Source organism: Homalodisca vitripennis, chromosome 3 (genome assembly GCF_021130785.1).
Source record: "Homalodisca vitripennis isolate AUS2020 chromosome 3, UT_GWSS_2.1, whole genome shotgun sequence".
NCBI classification, from domain to species: Eukaryota; Metazoa; Arthropoda; class Insecta; order Hemiptera; family Cicadellidae; genus Homalodisca; species Homalodisca vitripennis.
In genome coordinates this window covers 69,100,104-69,120,290 of record NC_060209.1, presented here as the reverse complement: position 1 = coordinate 69,120,290, position 20,187 = coordinate 69,100,104, and the positions used below count along the sequence as shown (strand labels likewise).

The following is a 20,187-nucleotide window of genomic DNA, read 5'->3' as shown; positions in this document are numbered from 1 at the left end:
TCAGAATAGTTTTCGTGTTGAAACGCGCTTTCAAAATGTTACAAAACCTAAAAAATTTCAAATTATAAGTAATTGAGTCATTCCATTTTTACTGATCCAGTATTGTAAAATGTTCTGTTCTGTAAAAATGCCCTTTTTATTATTTATAACCCAATTCAACTAATAAGATATTTGTATATTTTTATTAACTAGGGTTTGTGTTCACGGACAAATATTTTGTTGTCGCATTAGTTTACGTGTAATTTTGAATGTACATTTTAAAATTACCCAGATTTTTAATCTCGTATAATATTATCTTTATATTTATCATGAAGTTAGGTTATATTAAGACAGGCATTCATGCCAAATTACAGTAGTATAATTTAAATTGATTTACAGTAATGGTGTTTTTGTATGAAAACACTGACATTTGTGAACAAATATTTTCAAACCAGTATTTATGTTTCCCAAGCACCTATATCCAAGTTTGCGGACGTACTCTTTAAACAATACATCTTGTCATACTGATTTTATACTTTGTTTATCCAGTAATCTATTTGGTTTCATGAAAATAATATTTTTAATTTAATTCTCCACTGGAGTACAATTCTTATAATCATTCATACTTTTCCCCATAGTTCGACTTTTTTTACACTTTTATTTGGATTCTGGGTCTTTTTGTTATCCCACACGAAACAACTAAAAACTGTTCTATAGCTTCGTATACATTATAATATCCTCTCTCAGGCATTTGTGAAATCCTCTAGAATTTTATTCTGTTAGGTGATAAGCACTATCTCGAGGGGTGGAGGTATTAGTAAATAAATTAGGAACCTTATCCGATCCCCATTATTTCAAAGCAGGTAAATTATATTTCGGCAAGATATAAAATTTCATTAATATAGTGTGATGGGTTCAAGTATATAAGACTTTACAAGGTTTGTTTGGAGCGATTTAATAACATAGATCCTCGGTCCTTTTGTTTCTGTTAAATCCCACTCAGTTTAAAAAACATTTCATTATTTTTATAATATTATAGTTCTCTATTTTGGATACAGAGACAGTAGTAACAACTTTGCCTTAAAAAAATCTAGTTATATTTAGATTCAGAAAAAATATGTTTGATTTGATCCTATTCTGTGTTAGTTTTAAAATCGTCCATATTTCCAAATCTGTTTTTATTGCTCCCGGTGTATGAAACATTTGTTTAAGGTTTTGTAGTGTTTTGAGCTTAAGATCACCTACGTACTAAAATTTGTTTCTAATTTAATAAATCTTTCATTTAGTCGAATACAGAATACGTCTAGTTTATATTAAAAAGAATACAAAACTAAATAAATACGTGACAAAGCGTGACCAGTTCAGATTTGATGTTTCTACAGCCACGGCAACACAGGGTCTCTAGCTCTGTAAACTCACTCAAGCGAATTTTGCAAGCGTTATTGTTGCTGTTTGGTTCAGTCCAGAAATTGGAGAGGAGGAAGTGTAAGTCCTGACCACAGTGGTGGACTGGACTGCTCGAACACGCAAGGTCCTGGACTAGTGTCTCCTCTCGTGCGACTCACGACTGTAACCTTGACCTCTGTTGCAGGAGGGGATGCCGAAGGATTTCGAGTCGTCTTGGAACCACCTCGAGGCCGTCACCTTGAAGTGAGTGAAGTCACCATAAACACTTCCTATACTAGTTTGTTTGATGGCCGTGTATTATTTTCTTTCATTGGGTCTGCTTCCTGGAGATCAAAGGCATGAAGGAAATGAAACAGATCGGATCTTCTCCCTTCGAAATTGTCCATTTCAATACACCTTGAATGAGTTTTAACGATTGATGTGTACCATATTGTTATCGATAGATAAAATCTAGATCTACGTTACAATTGGCAGAAGACGTATAGTCCTAAAACTTATATGTTGGCAAATAAAAATATTTTATAGTCTGTGTACGTTCATGATTACATTGATAATAATACAACAACAACAATTTCCAATTTTAAAATCATATATTGCATACCCTATTGACTTCTTTTCTTGTTTAAAAAAGTTAAATAAGTGTAAAAAATATGTATTTGTTCCAGCATATGATGTCTCTTATTCTTTAAACATTTTAAATCGGCTGGTATCTTGATCTAAATGATTTCAAATACTTCATTTTTGTGCAGTATTACGTTTCTCCAATATTGAATGCATTTACCTAAAATTAACTTTAAAGTTACTAGTTATCTGGCACCATTCTGCTGATTTGCTGTCATCGAATGTTAACTTCATATTTCATAAAAAAAAACACACCAAATAAAGTCCATAACGCTTTCCTCCAACAATTTACAAAGAATGAATACAGATATTAACTTTTACTTTGGTAAACGCTTAGTAAGCGCCACATTATGTTTTTTGGTGGATGGGGCATTTATTGTCCCTTTTCCAGACAGGTTTAAATGACAACTCTCATATTTTGATAGCATATCGTTGTAAATATGCTGGTATATTTTAAATGCTTTGATAAAAGAAGAATGGTTAAAACTAGAGGTATTTCTGTAGACCCTTTCTAATATGGGGTGGTTGAAGTACTTCGAACTTTAATCATTTAATTTTATTGTTGGGTGATTTACTCAGAAAATTAATTAGTGTATCTCTTCAAGTGTTTTAGACTTTGTTCTAATATTTAATAAATATGTGTAGTAGTGCTCATATTTTATGTCAGTTAAACTCCGCGCAAAGATAATGTTCAAAACATCGAACACCATAAACTATTTAACTTAAATAAATTTAATTCAAACATATTTATTTTTACATATGTCCCAGCATTAAAATTATCAATTTCAAATAAAAATTTATGCCGCGTTTTGTGTAAGTAGCCAACATAGAAATATTTAGTTTTTATCGTTCTTTTTCATTAAGTGCGAGATTTTAAAGATACGCATCCAAACGCTCTCTAATTCTTCTTGTGAACTGTATATTTTCTATTACTTAAACGATAAAGTACAAAAAAGTATTCTTTCGAATTACAAATAAATAATCTGAGAAACAACTAACAAGAATTTAGATGCTTGTTAATCATGTTTTTAAAACGAACATCTCTCACAAATCTAAAAAAGATTAAGGTCATAAAAGTGATTAAAATTTAATATTTTTTTCTATTCAAATCAATATGGGATATTAGGAAATTAAATACACATTTCTTTAACATTATTGACCCTGCCTTTTTCTGAGAGCCTTCCTATTAAGAGTGTTGGAGTATCTTAAATAGGAATATAGGTCAAGTTGTATACTGTATGTTTTAACAGTCGTAAGAAGATCAACTGAAGTACACAAAATTTGAAGTTCCGATAATGTTGGAGGAGGGCTGCGCGAATTAAGTTGGTCTCAAAATAAATTATACGAGAGGTTTTAATCAAAAATAGACTTTAAATAATAAATTGAGGACACATACGATTATCTCAAAATATTGTTCATATTACAAACTAATGAACGTTTTAACGAACGAATTTAGATGTATTACAAACGTCTTATTTTGAAATTTAAGACTTTTGATGTCTAACATAACTATTATTTTTCGTCCAATCTTTCTATACTACACCATACTGTTATACTTGATACGTTTTGGAGGCGCTGTATATTATAGTATGTGAATTAGCGTTTTCCCAGTTCATACAGTTATGGCTATTGATACATTGATTTTCACAAACTACTTAGAATTTCAGTTTGGTATACGAGTAAACTTGTTCAAAAACTATTTACAAAACGTTCGTCGGAAATCTTTATTCTAATCGTGTAGAAATATGGAGAGTGTGAGTGTAGTCTCTAATTATTAGCTTCTGAAAGAACTTTTTTATATGTCAGTTTTGTTTGAGTTTTCTTTTACTGGAGTGCTTTAAAAGTATTCATCATCATAGCGACATTTTCATTCGTTTCGTTCTGTCCCCAAAACATTTCCTACAATGCTTAAACTACTGAAATAGAAAAGCAAATCAAGGGAAGAGTTTTTATTATTATTTTAAAGAAGATTATCAAGGATATATGTATATATTTCCCAATGTTTATCTTATCGAATAACAGTTTATATCGGGCTGACACTGATAGCGAAGAAAGGAAAACATCCCTCGAGATAATACTTATCGTGTAGCAGATGTAAATTATAGATTATCTGGACACGTATAAAAATAAACACTCCTAACTTCTTAGAAATGTTTACGTGTTGGCAGATAACGGAATCTAATATTTTCATCACTGTAGAAAAGCTTTCCTAAGCCGATCCACTTCTTGTTCATATCTTTCATCATGTAATTAAAATTTACTACGAATCCTTCTAATTGTTACTCTTATCAGTTATTGCATTCAAAATTACATGTTCCTACGTCTTTGAAATTTTCGAAATTACTTGAAACCCCAGTTACTTTAATCCATTGAACCTTGATCCAAAAGTCCATTGAACTTCTTAAAAGTTAATAAGATTACAAGAAAGGACCGTGTTAAAAATATTATTTTATAAAGCGCACACTTATTTTCTTCAATAGCTTATAAAACCAACGGGCTTAGAAATTAATGCAGACTTCCACAAGTGACGCATAAAGTTTACCCCTCTTAGTCTTCTCAACCTTTACTATTTTTATGACTGTAATACCTGTATTCTTTATATAGGCTATTCAGTAATCAATTATAAATTATTTAAATGTTTTAACAATGTGTAAGATTTGTTAAACTGCATTTTTCACATCACTATTCTCTTATCATAAAGATCTCCAAGGTAATAAGTACAAACCGACTTCTCTTCCTGAGAGTAAAGGCACTAAAAAGCAGTGATTTATGCTTTAAGTTCTTGGTCAGACTTTCACCTTTACAACCCATTAAAATACACTAAACCGCGAAGATATCTTATACACTTTATATATATTTGACATATTTAGCAACCTACTTTGACTTCTTAAGAGCCTTTCACGTCCATAATTAACGATGGATGAATTGAAAGGATAGCAAGATTCCAGACAATAATCATCTTTCGTCTACGTTTCGAGAACTGGTGTCTAATATTTTCTTTTGGTGTTGCAAAAGCCTAATATATAATGTTAGGCAAGCACGAAAATTAACAAATCCACAGTAATCTAATCAAATCAGTCTCTTTGAATGAATATCTTACAATGCGTAGCAAAAGTCATCACACATCTTTGAATACAATTTTGAAATACATGCCATAAATCTCATTCAACCAATTTACTTACATACCCTATTCTATTTGCCACTTGGGAGTGCCGATGGCCAAGCGGTCATTGGATTTTAGCGCAGTTTCAGACCATGACGTCTGTGACCGTAGGACTTTTTCCAGTACCATCAACCTTGTACTGTCTATAAATCTCCCCCTTATAGCCTACTTTGATAAGATCCTCGCACAGGCCATTGACCCATGAAGACGGGCAGAAAAAGGCTTAAAGGGGATCGACCTCTCCTTTTTCCAAACAAACAAAAAAGTCTTACAACATCCTGCTTCGGTGTTTTCTTATTGGATGCTCTCCAAATCGTATGCCCAATTGTAAAATGTTTGTTACTCTATAAAGTGTTTTAAACGACCTTTGTTTTTAACGCCTTAGTCGTTTGGGAATTCATGAGAGCAAATGGTCATAAACTACCGTTCTATATCTCCCAGTACAGTAATTATCTCTGCCTCTAGTATCTTACGTATGTATGTTTTTGCCACGTACCATAGCACATTTATATTTACAAATCAATGTTGTTTCCAAGAAATAGAATTAACGGTTTAAACCTTTTGAAGGCTTCCTTACAAAAATCTCTGTAAGGTAATCTGTGCGATGACTCAAATCGCTGGTTTGAAGTTTAAATGCTCTTATGAATTGAATATTTATAACAGATTTTCTTAACACTAGCCTGTGGGTTAGGGTTTTTTAATTAATCCATAATACGCCGTCATCAGAATCTAAACGGTATTTGGCTGAGGATCTCAAAACTTAAATGTCTGGGCGATAGTTAGGAGCAAACTTGATAGACGTTTTTATTTCAGTTCAATCCTCGATCAATGTTTATCCCATGAATTCCTAACAATATACTCCTTCCTGTATGGCGTCTTCCACCATGACAATTGGATCATCGTTTCTGTCAACTGGTCACAAATCAAAAGAGTGTAACAAAATTAATTTAGAAGCAATTGAAAATCAATTAATTAATTGATCTTAAGATTAGTGTTGTTGCAATATTGAATGCAAGTTGTTGTTTTCAAAGAAGGTATACTGTTCTAAAATTGATTCTGACTTGCAAGTGAATCAGAGATTCTGTCGACACAGACCTTCTGTGCAGAAACGATGACCCTATGTCATTTACATAAACTAGGAAGAAAACAAGACTTAGATTGCACTATGTGGAATACCATAGCTCAGTTGAGATGGTTAAAAAATATACCAAAATTATATTGAAATACATATATTGAAAACCACTTTTGAAATAATGATCCATTCTAAGCCACTAAAGAGGCTCACTTCGGATTCTACTTTATCAAGCATGCTCAAATGCTTTTGATAACTTGAGAAACTCAAGTCCCTTTCTAACCTTCTCAAATAGACTCACGACAATTTCTATCGCCAACTTGTCATTTCTGAAACCAAAGCATTCTCTCTAAAAATAGTTTAATTATTGTGCTCAAGGCTGGGAATCTGAACAAGCCGCAATTGTGTGTGAATTATCTGTCATCTTTCTTGTGAATTGTACTTACGTTTGAGATATTTAGGACTAAAGGAAAAATTCCTTGTTTCGAATAATAAGTATAATAACTGAGTTAAGAGACTCACGATATGCTTTGGGCATTGTCTTAAGAGCCAGATAAACATTAACTATCATTTTTTGTAATTTTTGGCCTAAATTTGTTGAATGTATGTTACTACTTAACTCACTAGTTTGGTTTCAACGACTGGTGTCAGTGCCATTGATGCTGTTGGACATTGCCACCACTAAGGGTTTTATATATTAATAAGAGGTAACGACAATGTTCACAAGGAAGACATGTGAAGGATCCGATAAACTTATCTGTAATCTCCACCACATATTCTACAAGATTGTTCAAATTTTATTTCATTTTATGATTTATTATTGTTGTTTGTGGTGTTCCATGCAGTCTTAAAACATTTATAGACGAAAATTGATTTGGATATATCAGGTAACTTCGCATGTCGTATTAGTATTCTGTAAATCTTATTATAGTTTTGAAAAAATAATTGAAATGCTAAATTTTCTTTGAGACAAATTTAAAATGTTCTCTGAAGACCAAAATTCGTTTAGTTATCCACGTACGTCTTATTCGGACAAACCTGTTCTACTAAAATCACATGACTTAATAGAAGAACCCCTTTCCTTTGGACAGTGAAGCATTGAGGAGAGTAATATTTCTTGAAATCTCTTATTGTTTTAGTTACTTTTAGTTTCTTTTCAATTTTTATTCTGGTAATAACGGCCTCTTGGCCCTAATGGACAGATATGGCTGCTGTATTGGCACCAGAAGGTTGGAGAAAACGCTGTCAATTGCCGACTGCATTGTGGTGTTTTCACCAACAATTCAAGGTCAAATGACCTCAGCAAATCGACTAGTCGTTTAGATTATTATACAACGCATGTTTAAATCCCTATTAGGACATCTTTGATCTTAATTTGATCTTAATTGGATTCCACTTCATCAAGCAGTGCTGCTTTGGTGTTTATTCGGATATTTCGAACTTGGGAAGAAGTTTAAAACTGTATGCATATTGAACTCGTTGACAGAATGAAATCCACCTACCAACGGCAGCATTAGGCATCATCCATTGTGCTGGAGCTTATGTACCGTTAAACAATAAACCATAAGTACTCGTTACATCTCGAGTAGGCAGCATAGATGTCGTATATTCCCAGATTACAGTCAGATACCAGGTTATATAATATGCTTTACATTTTGTCTATTCAACGGGTTTTTTTAAAACTTTGGGAGATATGGAATGATTACCTCAGTTTCGTATGGTCATCTGATAACTTTGCTTTCTGATAACTTTATTACTTTAACCACATTTTGGCAATACTAATTAAACGATCCAGGTGTGCAAACTCGACCTTAATGTCTGTCTTGTAAAATTCGATATTAACTAATAAATCATTGAAATCCATTAGTTTTTTATTACAGTTTCTCATTCAAAATATTATGTCTTGTAATTTTTACTTGTAGCATCACTAATTGTAAATAATTCAACATTCGATTTGAAAAACTTGTTAATTGTTGTTCAAAACCAACAATTATATCACAAAAACCAATCAAGTCTTGAGCCACTGCTGATTTTTCGGCAATTGTTCGTTCTAGCAGTGGCATAAATTAATAGTCCTTTTGGGAAATTCGAGTTTCTTATCATAAGCTACAAACATCAATCCAACACTTTTGATGCTAAAAAATGATGTTGCAATTTTTAAAAGTTTATTTCTAAATGCATTTCTTTATTTGCTCCACATATGTGACGTGGGAAAAGCAAACAGTAAGTTTTGAAAAGTATCCCCTTACTGTTATCTTTACAGATAAAAATTACTTAGCTGATACTGTAAAAAGCATAAAAATGCAGTGCTTTCTCCGGATCAAGCCGAAGAGAAAGCAGAGATCAAATTACGTAGTCGCCAAAGAAGTGCAAGAAAGTTCGACAAGAATGACAATATTAATTAGAACATTAATTGTGCAGTTGTCCACAATTCTATAAGACAGGCTAGTTAGTTAACGGTCAATCAGCAGTGACTGGCACACTCTGTACACTGAGCCCGTGCTGCAGTAATTGTAATAGTACGCTCATTACACTGCGGCTAGCTGCCGGTTGAGTGCTGCAGAGCGGCTGACCGTAGCGGACACCTACACTCGAGCTTCAGACCGTGTCGGTCGCTATTGTCGTATTAATAATGTAATAACTCTAAAACGTACTGTGTTTTTTGTTTTTCACAAATAAATGCTTATTAGTAATACAAATAGGACCTACTTACTTCATTTTGAATTAACTACCCCACAATTTGAAGTATTGAGACAAATTACCCAAGTGGTAAATGTGATATCAAATAAAAAAAATTGTTTTCTTAAATAAAAGCCTTCTTGAGATTTAAGAAAAGCTATTCCCCGGATAAATAAACGGGTATAAGACGTTAAATTTGAATACTTATAAACCGTACTTGAATAGCATATAAAATCTGGAAAATTAAAATTTCCTTAGTTTTGTGACATTTTAGTTGTGAGGTAATCATGATCTAAAACTGCAACTTAACAGCCTTAGCAACAATGAGTTGCTGTGATGAAGTTGCATATTATAGGATTTAGGTGAGCGTTAGCAAATATGTTTACATTGGTCTTAAAAAATTGTAACATTTTTATCCATAGAGTAAAGAGGAAAAAAATAATAGAGTAGACAGTCTATGTTCAAAGTTGATGACAAGGTTCGATTTTGGAGCACTCTTGCGATGCAGTACCCTCCCTAGCTCCCCGGAATTCGTAAAATTTTAACACTGCTACGAAATGTACATTAATGTACAAAAATGTGAATGTATCATGTGGCAAGATATTTAGAGAAAGATTTAATCTGTAGACTTTAAATTTTGCATGAAACTTTGTGAGTTTGAAATTTTGTTCACATAGAAAGATTGCGTTTTATGATGGTAAGTCAGTTTGGAAAGTTCCATGTCTTGAATACAGATTCCAACCTCCAGTCCTTAAAGTCAAACCTTAACTTAGTGGGATATCGGTTCCATATCAACACCGATAGCAACTTCGGCAGGGTACTTCAGCAGCATTAGACATTCCAGTGGTGCAACCACCGGAATAAATTAAACGCTGTTTTGCGTGCGAGAATTGAGTGAGCTTTCATTTAAATTAGACCGTGCAGTATCACGCGGTGCCTGAAGGTCCAGAGATGAAATTTCGCAGAACTGATTGGCAAATTATCTCAATTTTCAGCTTGACGGCGGATACCGCTCGACATTATCTTATCAGATTCCCTTTGTAATGCCGCAGTGTTTATTTAATACAAGGCCAATCTTTCAATCGGCTCCAGCCCGGCAGTGTACAAGCTGTGTAGGATCGCGAACTGCGAATTGTTGTTGCCGTGGCCTGTCAAAGACCTCCGAGTTGTTGCATGTGAGGATGGCGTGATGAATTGGCCTTGGCTCCGCATGTCTTTGATTTCTCCTCGGTTAGAATGTGTAATGACAGTCCACCCACCCACACCGTCGAGAGCGAAGATATTTCGGTCCTTCCTTTCGCGCTTCAAGGTCAGGAGATGTGCGATTACATCTATCTCGTTCTTCGCCCTCGTAACATTGTCAAAAACTGCTTTGAAATCTGGGTATGGGTTTTATCCATTACACTTACCTTGAAAATGAACTTGATTGCAGCAAAGATAGGTACGTGTTAACATTTGAACAATATGTAGTTTTATTAAACATTTTTTATGTGAAATCTTTACGAATGCAAATATTAATGTTAATAATGATCGGATTTCTTCTAACGATGTCTAGTTTAAGAATTACACCATGCTTCCTTAAATAAATTATCTTAAGCAAACCAAGAGTATAATGTTTTTATTCTAAACTTCAAATATTCAAGTCAGGTAGTGTTTTTATATATGCGGCTGTTAATTATAAGTAAATTAGTTTGCTATTTTACAAAATTTGACATTGATTTCAATGAAGAGTCTAATGGTTTAATTATGTGCATAGCGAGGATTATCGATTTATGCACTTAACTTTCCGAATCTCACCTATATCTCTAAACAAGCTATGGACGTACAAATTAGTGACTTGAGAATCTGTCATAACTAGTTATGACTTTTGAATTGAGTATGATAATCTTCTATGAGACAGTTGGATGAGATATAGCTTAGTTACTACAGCATACTAAAGTGTGTCAATGCAATCTAGGGAGTTTACAGTTTTATACATGAAGCTGGACTATGGACACTGCGGTAATTATTCGTCAAAATTCCCTTTTCCAAAGCAAATGCGATAATTCTGTCACTCCGGGACCATTTGCACCCTCCAAAATGCCTTTGAAGGGTTTCCTAGAGTCCAGTTCTAAAATGCTAGATTACAAGGTCAAACGTAGAAATGAAAATCAGTTTTGTTTAGTATCCTTTTAATCATCTACCGATTTTTATCTCAACTATGTTTTCAGTTGTATTTTCTTTGTATTTGTTTTAATTACAATGGCAATCTCTCGTTCGTGCTAGTAAGTTAATTTTCTACTGCTTAAAGTATTCCTGTATTTTTAGTTGTATTTATTTATTCCCCATCATTATAAATGCATACACCTGGTTTTTGAAATCCAATCATGACGCTATTTTAAGATTTCTCCAGAGACAATCTCACACGCTCAGACTGGAATACACTAATCACGAGGTCGTGGCATAAACAATACTGAACTCTCGCCATAAAGAAGTCTTGCAGCGAAAGTTCCAGCGTTAATCTCTCGTCAACTGAAGGTACAGTCGGTGAAACCTCCCGGTTGTTTACTGAGTTCTCAGCTGAGATGTGCTCTCTTGCAGTCGCTCGTAGTCGTTGACCTCTGTCACTGTTGCACGCTCAGCCCTCGTCCCGCGTCGGCGGGAACGTGAGCAGTCAGGACAGACAGTACGAGGCCGTAGCTTGGGTGTTGTATTTCTCACCAACAGAAGGAATATTAAGCATATGGCTTACTGATAAACGGCTGCTGTGTCCCGAAAACTCTAGGACACAGGTAGTTGAAGCTGTTAGTCCCGGTTTAGAATGTAGGTACTAGAGGAGAATTCGAAATATTGTTTTAAAGAACAAGTTACTACAGCTCAAAACAATATTTTTTAATGACTCCATGTTTTTAAAAAACATTTATTTAAAAGGATGATTTTATTTTTATTTTTATTACGTAACTCGGAGCTCTAATATGGAAAAATCAAAAAGTACGAGAACTTCTAGAGTACTAAAAGTGCACTTATCGCCTCCTTTACTGAAAGAACTGACATACTTGTTAGTAATAGTTGGCGGAACTATAGTAATTGTAAACTCCTTGGGATTTCCTAGAATACCTCCCAAACGAAAGGGAATCTGGGCCGGACAATTTTTATTATTTAAGATCTCGAACATTTGCATGTGTCCGTTACAATATATTTAGTAGATGAGAACAATTGCGTCACGTGGGCTGAATCTTCATCTGCTGTCGTATTTGATGGAGTTCCACAAGGATCGGTGCTAGCGTCTGTGTTCTTTCTTTTCTTTTATTAATTACGTACCTTTTCACGTATCAAACTAGTGGGATAAGTTGTTTGTTTGCGGGTTACCTCTCTATCACTAACATTTGATAGTTGGTCAGAACTTGAAGTAATACAATCAAATATCTTATTTCACTGGGTTTTTTTTTTCAAAATGGTCTTGATATAAAAAATGATAAAGCAAATTTAATTTAATAATAATAATATAAACAATACAAATCGTGCTCGTCCCGATGGACTTTTACATTGACAAAAATTTAAGATTTACTGATCACACTGAAGTTATCGGTTCTTTGTTTTGCCTTAGTACCAGATGTGTGTTAGCAGCGTATTATGGGCAATTTACCCTTATGTTAGCTACGGTGTAGAAATCTGGGGATACGAATGTGGGAAAACAGACCTTGTCTTTGAACTTCAAAAAAGGGCTGTCGTGCAATTTTTCATCTTCCGCGCATGCGCTCTTGTAAATCATATTTCCAAGAAAAACACTTGATATTCCCTTCAATCTATTTACAGAGATCAGATCTCTTTGTTATTATAAACATGCACGTACTTCGGAGTAGTCCAGATTAATAATAACTACGTTCTCCGTACAAATAAAAATATCACAATTCCAAATCATAAAACTTCTTTACATGAGGGACAGTTAGTTTTCAATGATTGTAGGCTCTTTAGCTCTCCTGCCGGATTCGCTAAAGGTTGAAGGCAGTCTGATTGTGTTTGAGATGCAGTTAAATAGTTGTTGCAGGCTTACCACTACAACGTTGAGGATTGTTTTGAAAAAACAAGGTTTTGATTTTTTTATCTCTTAACTAGAATTCTAAGTAAATCTCTATGTAAAAGCGTTTGTTATGTAAAAAATACAATGTAAATGTTTAATTAAAAAATATGTGACGCTATTATGTTGCTTTTGTAGCTGTTTTAATAAATTATGTCTCTACTTCTTTGGAGGTGCGGAGGAAAATTTTCCTCGCAAACCGAAAGTGTTAATTTTTTAGAAAGAGGTACTGATACGCGGCGTTGCGCCGTACCATCAAAATTCTCAACTTTAGCGCTTCATTAGTTTTAAAACAGTACTGATATGCTAGCTAGTTTAAATGACATAAAAACCACTCATTTATTTGATAATTTAAACAACTGTATACCAGCTATTTTAATTAACTTATATACTAGCCAATTTAAACAACTCGTATAACAGCTAGATTATATAATGAATATTATTATTAGATTAGTTTAATCCGTAAATTACGCAGTTATAAAGTGTAAGTGTTACACAACAAGCTAATGCTGTGTATGCTATATGTCCATAACGACTCACTTGACTGTTCCGTAGTCTTTGAAGAGACATTTGGTTTTGAACCCAGTGGTTTTAGTATCCATTAACGTTAACGTTGCCATTTGTCGTTTAAGGACTACCAAAATGTACGTTTCATCAGAGGAAATGTCGCCATTGGAGGAAGGCATAACACCAAGGACCTGGGGGGCATTAACACCACATTCTACTTAGCCTCCGAGGTTGGGTCACAGGAGAGTTTCCGGCACTCAGGATCATGACCGGTTGGCGACAGGTGGGTCTGTCTATCATAGGCGACTCACTTGGGGCACTGCGCTGATAGCCTATTAGGTGTACTGCAATGCCTTCCGCAATTGCTCTCATTACCATGTACTGGCTGCACCTGGACGTTACGTATAATGTCGGATCATAACCAGATACTCGACGCTGCACTGTTCTTTAATGAACTACAAGAAATGTCAGCCTAGACAGAAAGTAACTCTCACCACATTGAGATAAACCTGAAGTAAAATTTATACAATGCGATTCCAATTTTTGGGTACTTTATAGGGACCACACTTACGTTAAGTATGTTTTCAATTTAAAAAGTTACCTGACCATCTGAAACGTGTCTTAACTTATTCTACCCATATTTAAACCTACACATCTCGTACCTTAACTTCTCATACCTGTATCGTAAACCTGTTCTACCAGGGGAAGATTTTGTTTTCGTCTTGAGAAAAAAGGATGAATTCTATCCAATCTATATACCTGACTGTCATGCGCGTGCTTAGACCTGTCTTTCTCTTGCCTAACAACTCTTCTCGGCAGTTTTATCCGAGAACTGACCTCCGTACCTGTGAGACGACCGTTCTACTCGAGAACCGATCATCCTACACAAGGACCGACCCAACCGGAGAGCCGACCTGCCATATGCGAGGGCAAACCTCCCTACCTGACAGCCGACTGCTCTAGGGATGGATTTAGCATGAAGTTAAGGAGAGGTCAATTCTGGAGGATTTAGAATACCCCCCATGGAATGAGGGAGTTCGGAGTCCCACTCCCATCTCCATAAAATAATATAATTTTAATCACGTTTTACGCATTTTGGAATATGAAAATTACATTTTTATGAAACGAAAACTAAAAATTATATACCTGTAGTTATAGAGAGAACAACCTATGTGAACCCCTCATAAAATTCGCCACTAGACTGCTGTACCCCAGAGCAAAGCCAATAGGCAAGGTGCGACACAACTGACCATACCTTATTGAGATAAGATATGATACTGACGCAACAATACCACCACAAGGAAATATTTTTCTTCATCTATATATGTTTCTTCAATTATGTTTAGGTATGTGAATACAAAAGTAAGTGTGATCGGTAGAAGTGCGATGAAATTGTTCATAGGTCCCAAAAAGGACGACTTTCAACATGAAGCATTTGTTGTATTCTTTTTTTATTCTGAAAATAACAAATATATTTGTTAACCAACAAAGATAAAGAAACCTAATTAGTATTCGATGCAGAGAGTTCAAATGTATTCTACGACGACTAGAGCTGCAGCGCCAGACTAACTGTTCTGCTCCTGCTGGCATTGAGCTGGAAGACTGTTAATTACCCCGACCTGTCTGTTCCCGTGCCCCGGGTGCATCGTCAGATGTAATCGCCGACCAGAGGCCGATGACCCCTTTGTTCCCCGGCCCAGCCCCGCTCGGGCTCCGTGCTCTCAGATAACGGCTCACGTATGAGTACTCCGGTCATTATAATATCGTAAACAGGTTGCGCCCCGGCTATTACCCTTTCATACCAAACGGATTCCAAATGCATTCATTTATGCTCAGTAAACAAAGGGGAGCAGTATTCTTTTACTCTGCTTTGTGCAAAATACTGGAATCGAAAATATTTTTGTAGTAAAAGTATTTGTGCATTGCTCTCTACCTATGGATGTGACTGAAGTCTGTAACTGCTCACAAAGATCAATGTAATGTTTACGTAATGTCTCAAGGTGGCTTCGGTCCTATCAATAACTGAATAATGAAATTGACATTCGCTAGGCAGACGTTGAATACTTTACAAACTCCATCCGTTTGGAACGCACACCCTGTCCTTCACAGTGCTAGATACTGATAATTACCTGAGAATTATTAAATTTCAAATATACATTTTAAGTTGGTAACCGAGTAGGTACAGAATTAAGAATTTCTGTTAATGTTGGCACAAATCTCGAGCACCTCGAAACGTGAAGAACAAGCCACGAATTGTTTACTCTCGAGCAATCTCTACGTAGTAACAAATTCCGTAATCCATGGATTTGGAGTAAATTGGAAGATTTCATTGTAAGACATCTTTAGAATTTTAATTGAGTCAATTGACTAAACAATATCCAGTGCCCACATTATGAATTCCTAAAACTCTCATAATTACAAAACTATGAGGTGAGCCTATTCTATGAGCCATATTTTTAAATGTTTCGCGTTTTTCCCATATGACAGTATTTCCCAGTAGTTATATATGTTTTGGACTCCACCTTGAAATAAATCAATGCGATGGATGCAATCTGAATACGATTACTGGTTGGAGACAGATAAAACACGTAAACTAACGGTTGGAAGGAATACACAAATTGCATTCTTTGAAAGCACGGAAACCACTTGACCCCAGGCGACTTTCCACTCTAAGTGGTATTTAATCAAATTGATATTTAGTTGACGAGAAGGCGGTAGTTGGGTGCCTTGTTTGTTTTTGTAACTTCACTTTCCCCCTGTGAGTGGCAGTGAAAGTGTGGGAGTTGGAGGGCACCCGCAGCCGCCCACATCTACAGGGTGTTTCAAAAATTGTGACTACGATTACGTCTTCTTGGTGTTACGCACGTCTAACTGTGGTGACACGTAGTTGATTATTACGCAAATACCGACAGAAATTTTAGAAAATTTCCTGGTATTCGCAAAACTGTCTGAGTTTTTTTTCTTCGCACTGTATTTAAGTTATACTTTCCTATAACTTATAACACCTACTAAAACACTAATTTCAAACTAATATCACGTTTTAGGTTATCCCGACATTTACGAGTAAATACGTACAAAGCGTTTTCTTTCAGCATGTTTTTCTACAAAAAAATATGACGATCATTCAAAATTGTATTTAATTATATATACAGTATCGGGAAACAATCTATGTAAATTTGATTCGCCGGTTGAAGTTGACATATTTGTAATTGACTCCAAAACAGATTCTCACGTCTAAATATGTCCATGTTTACATGTTATATGGTCCAAATATATGTCCAAATTCAAGTGTCTGCAACTTATGTGTTTCTATAACTCCTAAAAGCCTCAAATTTCATGAAATTATGCGCGTAATTTATAGAAACAAAATTAATTTTCTTAAAATCACTACTGAAAGCATTATTCCTATACCTTCTGAAAAGAATGGGTGATGATAATATGCAGTAAGGTGAGAACATGGGTAGAATTTCAAAAACTGACCAATGCAAACTACATCACCACGGAATTACGCACATGCAGTATATTAACTGAACGAAATGTCGATTAATTTGTTTGTATTTCAATGTTTTCTTCATAGTTTTATTTAATAAATTTGTTTTTTAATAGTTTCGAAACAAGTTTGTAACAATGAAATGTCGAGAAATGTATCTATTTTGTCAAATTAAACACAAGTATTAGTATTAATTAATCAATTGATAGTTGTAACTGCATGTGCATGCCAATGGTACGCTGTTGAAAAGCTCCCCATACATTTACCGAGTCTAACAGTATGAGACGAATCAGACTCAAACAGAAACTTTAAGTTTTTTGTATCAATATAGCTTATTTATAACTCATGCTAAAAATATTATTGCAGAAATGATTTACGCTGGTTGACATGAAAAACTACGAGCTTTATTTTTAAAACAATGCTGGCCTAAGTAAACTTAGATTAGGTTAGGTGATGTTAGATTAGATAATGTCTGGTTAAGTTAGATAAGGCCATATTAGGTTAGGACAGGTTGAGAAGAATTCTATACTCAGCCCCAATGGGTAAGAAAACATTAGTTCGCCACTTTTCCTGATTCCAGTGATTTAAAATAGATATTTTAAATGTTAAACCCTTAAGAACGTATAAAAAGCTTGTTTTTCGGAACATGTTTCATTATTTTGGATATTTAGTCGTTGTACATAGCACTGAGTGGATTTTAAAGTGTGTACAATTAAAATTCACAAGGATGAAAATAACATTATCCAGACAAACATTTATTTCCAACCATTCATAATCTTTTTTGAGTAAGAAGAAAGAGAAAAAGGTAACTAATACCAATACCGTAGAATATTCCCATTCAAGAGACTTTTTTCATTATTTTACTATAAATATGGCACGGAGCGGATTGTAAGGCGTAAACAGTTCAAATTCACATGGATGATAATAACCTCTTCCCCCACAAACATTTATTTTCGGCCATTCTTTTGTGAATGTGAAGAAAGATAAAAGGTAACTAGTACGGGAAAATAACTCCAATGCTACAGACTTTTTTCATTATTTAACTATAAGCTTCTGTTTCCTGGCTTCCTCTATGACCAGAAACAGTGATTCTTTTCCCAACAGACACGTCTGCTAATCGCCTGTGACGGATGTGATAATTAGGGTGACATAAACGTACCTAGCGTAATCACCCGCACGTAGCAGTTCCGCACTTCCACGTCCATTAAGTGTGAAAGCTCATGATGTCATAGGCTTGTTGGTCCCTGAGATCGCTTCCAGCTCTTCGAACGTGGTTGGCTCAATTCTTTGGAAATTGACGATTACGACCCGACAGCATAGCCTGCGGTGTGCCTAACCTGAATGTAAATGCCCGTACACTGGCCGTTGAACAGGTGGTGTAATATGTTCCAGTTTTTATCCAAGGAAATGCTCTGTGGTCTTGTAAACTTATTCAAATACTATGACGAAACCCAAGGACTAAATGAGAACATGTAATGCTCTGGTTTCAGTAGAAACCCTTTAGTAACGGTTTGTAATGAGCACGTTTACTTGTATTTTAGTCTATGTAGATCTGTGCCACATGGTTCTTTTCATTTTAATATTGTCATCATGCTGTACCGAAATTCCGATGTATCTCTCCGTTATTTAAAGTCTTTAGTGTAACGGATCTTTTACTTGCCTTTAACTGCCGATGATCGACTCACGTTTATTACATAAATGATCATTACAAAGCTCTACCAACACTTATCAATCACCTCCCTTACCTCTCCTGTACTTACCAACCACATGATTGGATTGTGGGGTAGTTTGATGATGATGGTTAATCACATTTTTTCTAAGACTATTGAGTCGTAAATAGAAACAATAATCAGTGTGAAACTTTATAGCATCTCTATAACTAGAACATCACCCCATCCTCTTAAAATGTGATGGTTCATAAATCCATTTAGATTTATAATAGGACTTTTTGGGGTTACAATTTAATCAATCTGTATCACATAATAAGATACGGTATCTTACTTGGTGAGGCTTATATCTACAGCTTCAGTTCCGCATATTTGATCTTTTATTACATAGTTTTATCAAATATTTCAGGAATGTGACTTTGTGATCACAATCATGATAAAAACTGTACTACACATATTCCAATTGGACAAATGTTCCACATATCTGACATTGTATTTCGCAATAACGATCAAATCTGTAGCAAACATTGCACACATTGGATTTTTGGTTCTTGTAATCAGGATCAAAATTGCGGCAAACATTCCACAACTTGTATATTTTGTGCTCGCAGTCAGGATCATATCTTCAGTAGAATCTCCAAAAATGTGAATTTGTTTGGCCCTACCTTGCTCACACCTGTATATTTGATGGTTTTACATTTGATCAAATCCTCATCAAGCTTTTCAGCAGTATGTCCACAAATGTGAATTTGCGTGGCCCTACCTTGCTCACACCTGTATATTTGATGGTTTTACATTTGATCAAATCCTCATCAAGCTTTTCAGCAGTATGTCCACAAATGTGAATTTGCGTGGCCTACCTTGCTCACACCTGTATATTTGATGGTTTTACGTTTGATCAAATCCTCATCAAGCTTTTCAGCAGTATCTCCACAAATACGAATTTGTGTGGCCCTACCTTGCTCAAACCTGTATATTTGATGGTTTTACATTTGATCAAATGCTTATCAAGCTTTTCAGCAGTATCTCCACAAATGTGAATGTGTGTGGTCCTACCTTGCTTACACCTGTATATTTGATGGTTTTACGTTTGATCAAATCCTCATCAAGCTTTTCAGCAGTATCTCCACAAATACGAATTTGTGTGGCCCTACCTTGCTCAAACCTGTATATTTGATGGTTTTACATTTGATAAAATCCTCATCAAGCTTTTCAGCAGTGTGACCACAAATGAAAATTTGCGTGGCCCTATCTTGCTCACACCTGTATATTTGATTGTTTGATGTTTGTTCAAATCCTCATCAAGTTTTTTACGTGTGTGGTGGCAATCATAATGGCAATTAATTCCAGAACTGATCTTGTAGAAATGCCACACCATTGGGACATCTTCAATTCCAAACTCCCTTGATCAGCAGCGTGTGACAAGCACGTCCCCCTTGTCGTGTGACACTTCCCCGTCCCGTGGCCAATCCGGCGCGTCTCACATTCCGACGCATCAGATCGCCTCGCCGCCACACAAGCGTCATCAATTACTAAGCGCACCGG

General features: G+C 35.2%; 1 protein-coding gene across 3 annotated transcripts in view; it reads left to right on the top strand.

Moving 5' to 3' along the window:
* LOC124357045 overlaps nt 1-20,187 on the top strand; it is a 72,760-nt gene that overhangs the window by 36,413 nt on the left and 16,160 nt on the right. For 2 of the 3 annotated variants that reach the window (XM_046808440.1, XM_046808439.1), the window contains exon 2: nt 1,571-1,629. The exons of the other annotated variant lie outside the window; for it this stretch is intronic. In XM_046808440.1, coding sequence (XP_046664396.1) covers nt 1,577-1,629 — 53 coding nt within the window. In that variant the 5' untranslated portion in view covers nt 1,571-1,576. The remainder of the gene's footprint in view (nt 1-1,570; nt 1,630-20,187) is intronic. 3 annotated transcript variants of the gene reach the window in all.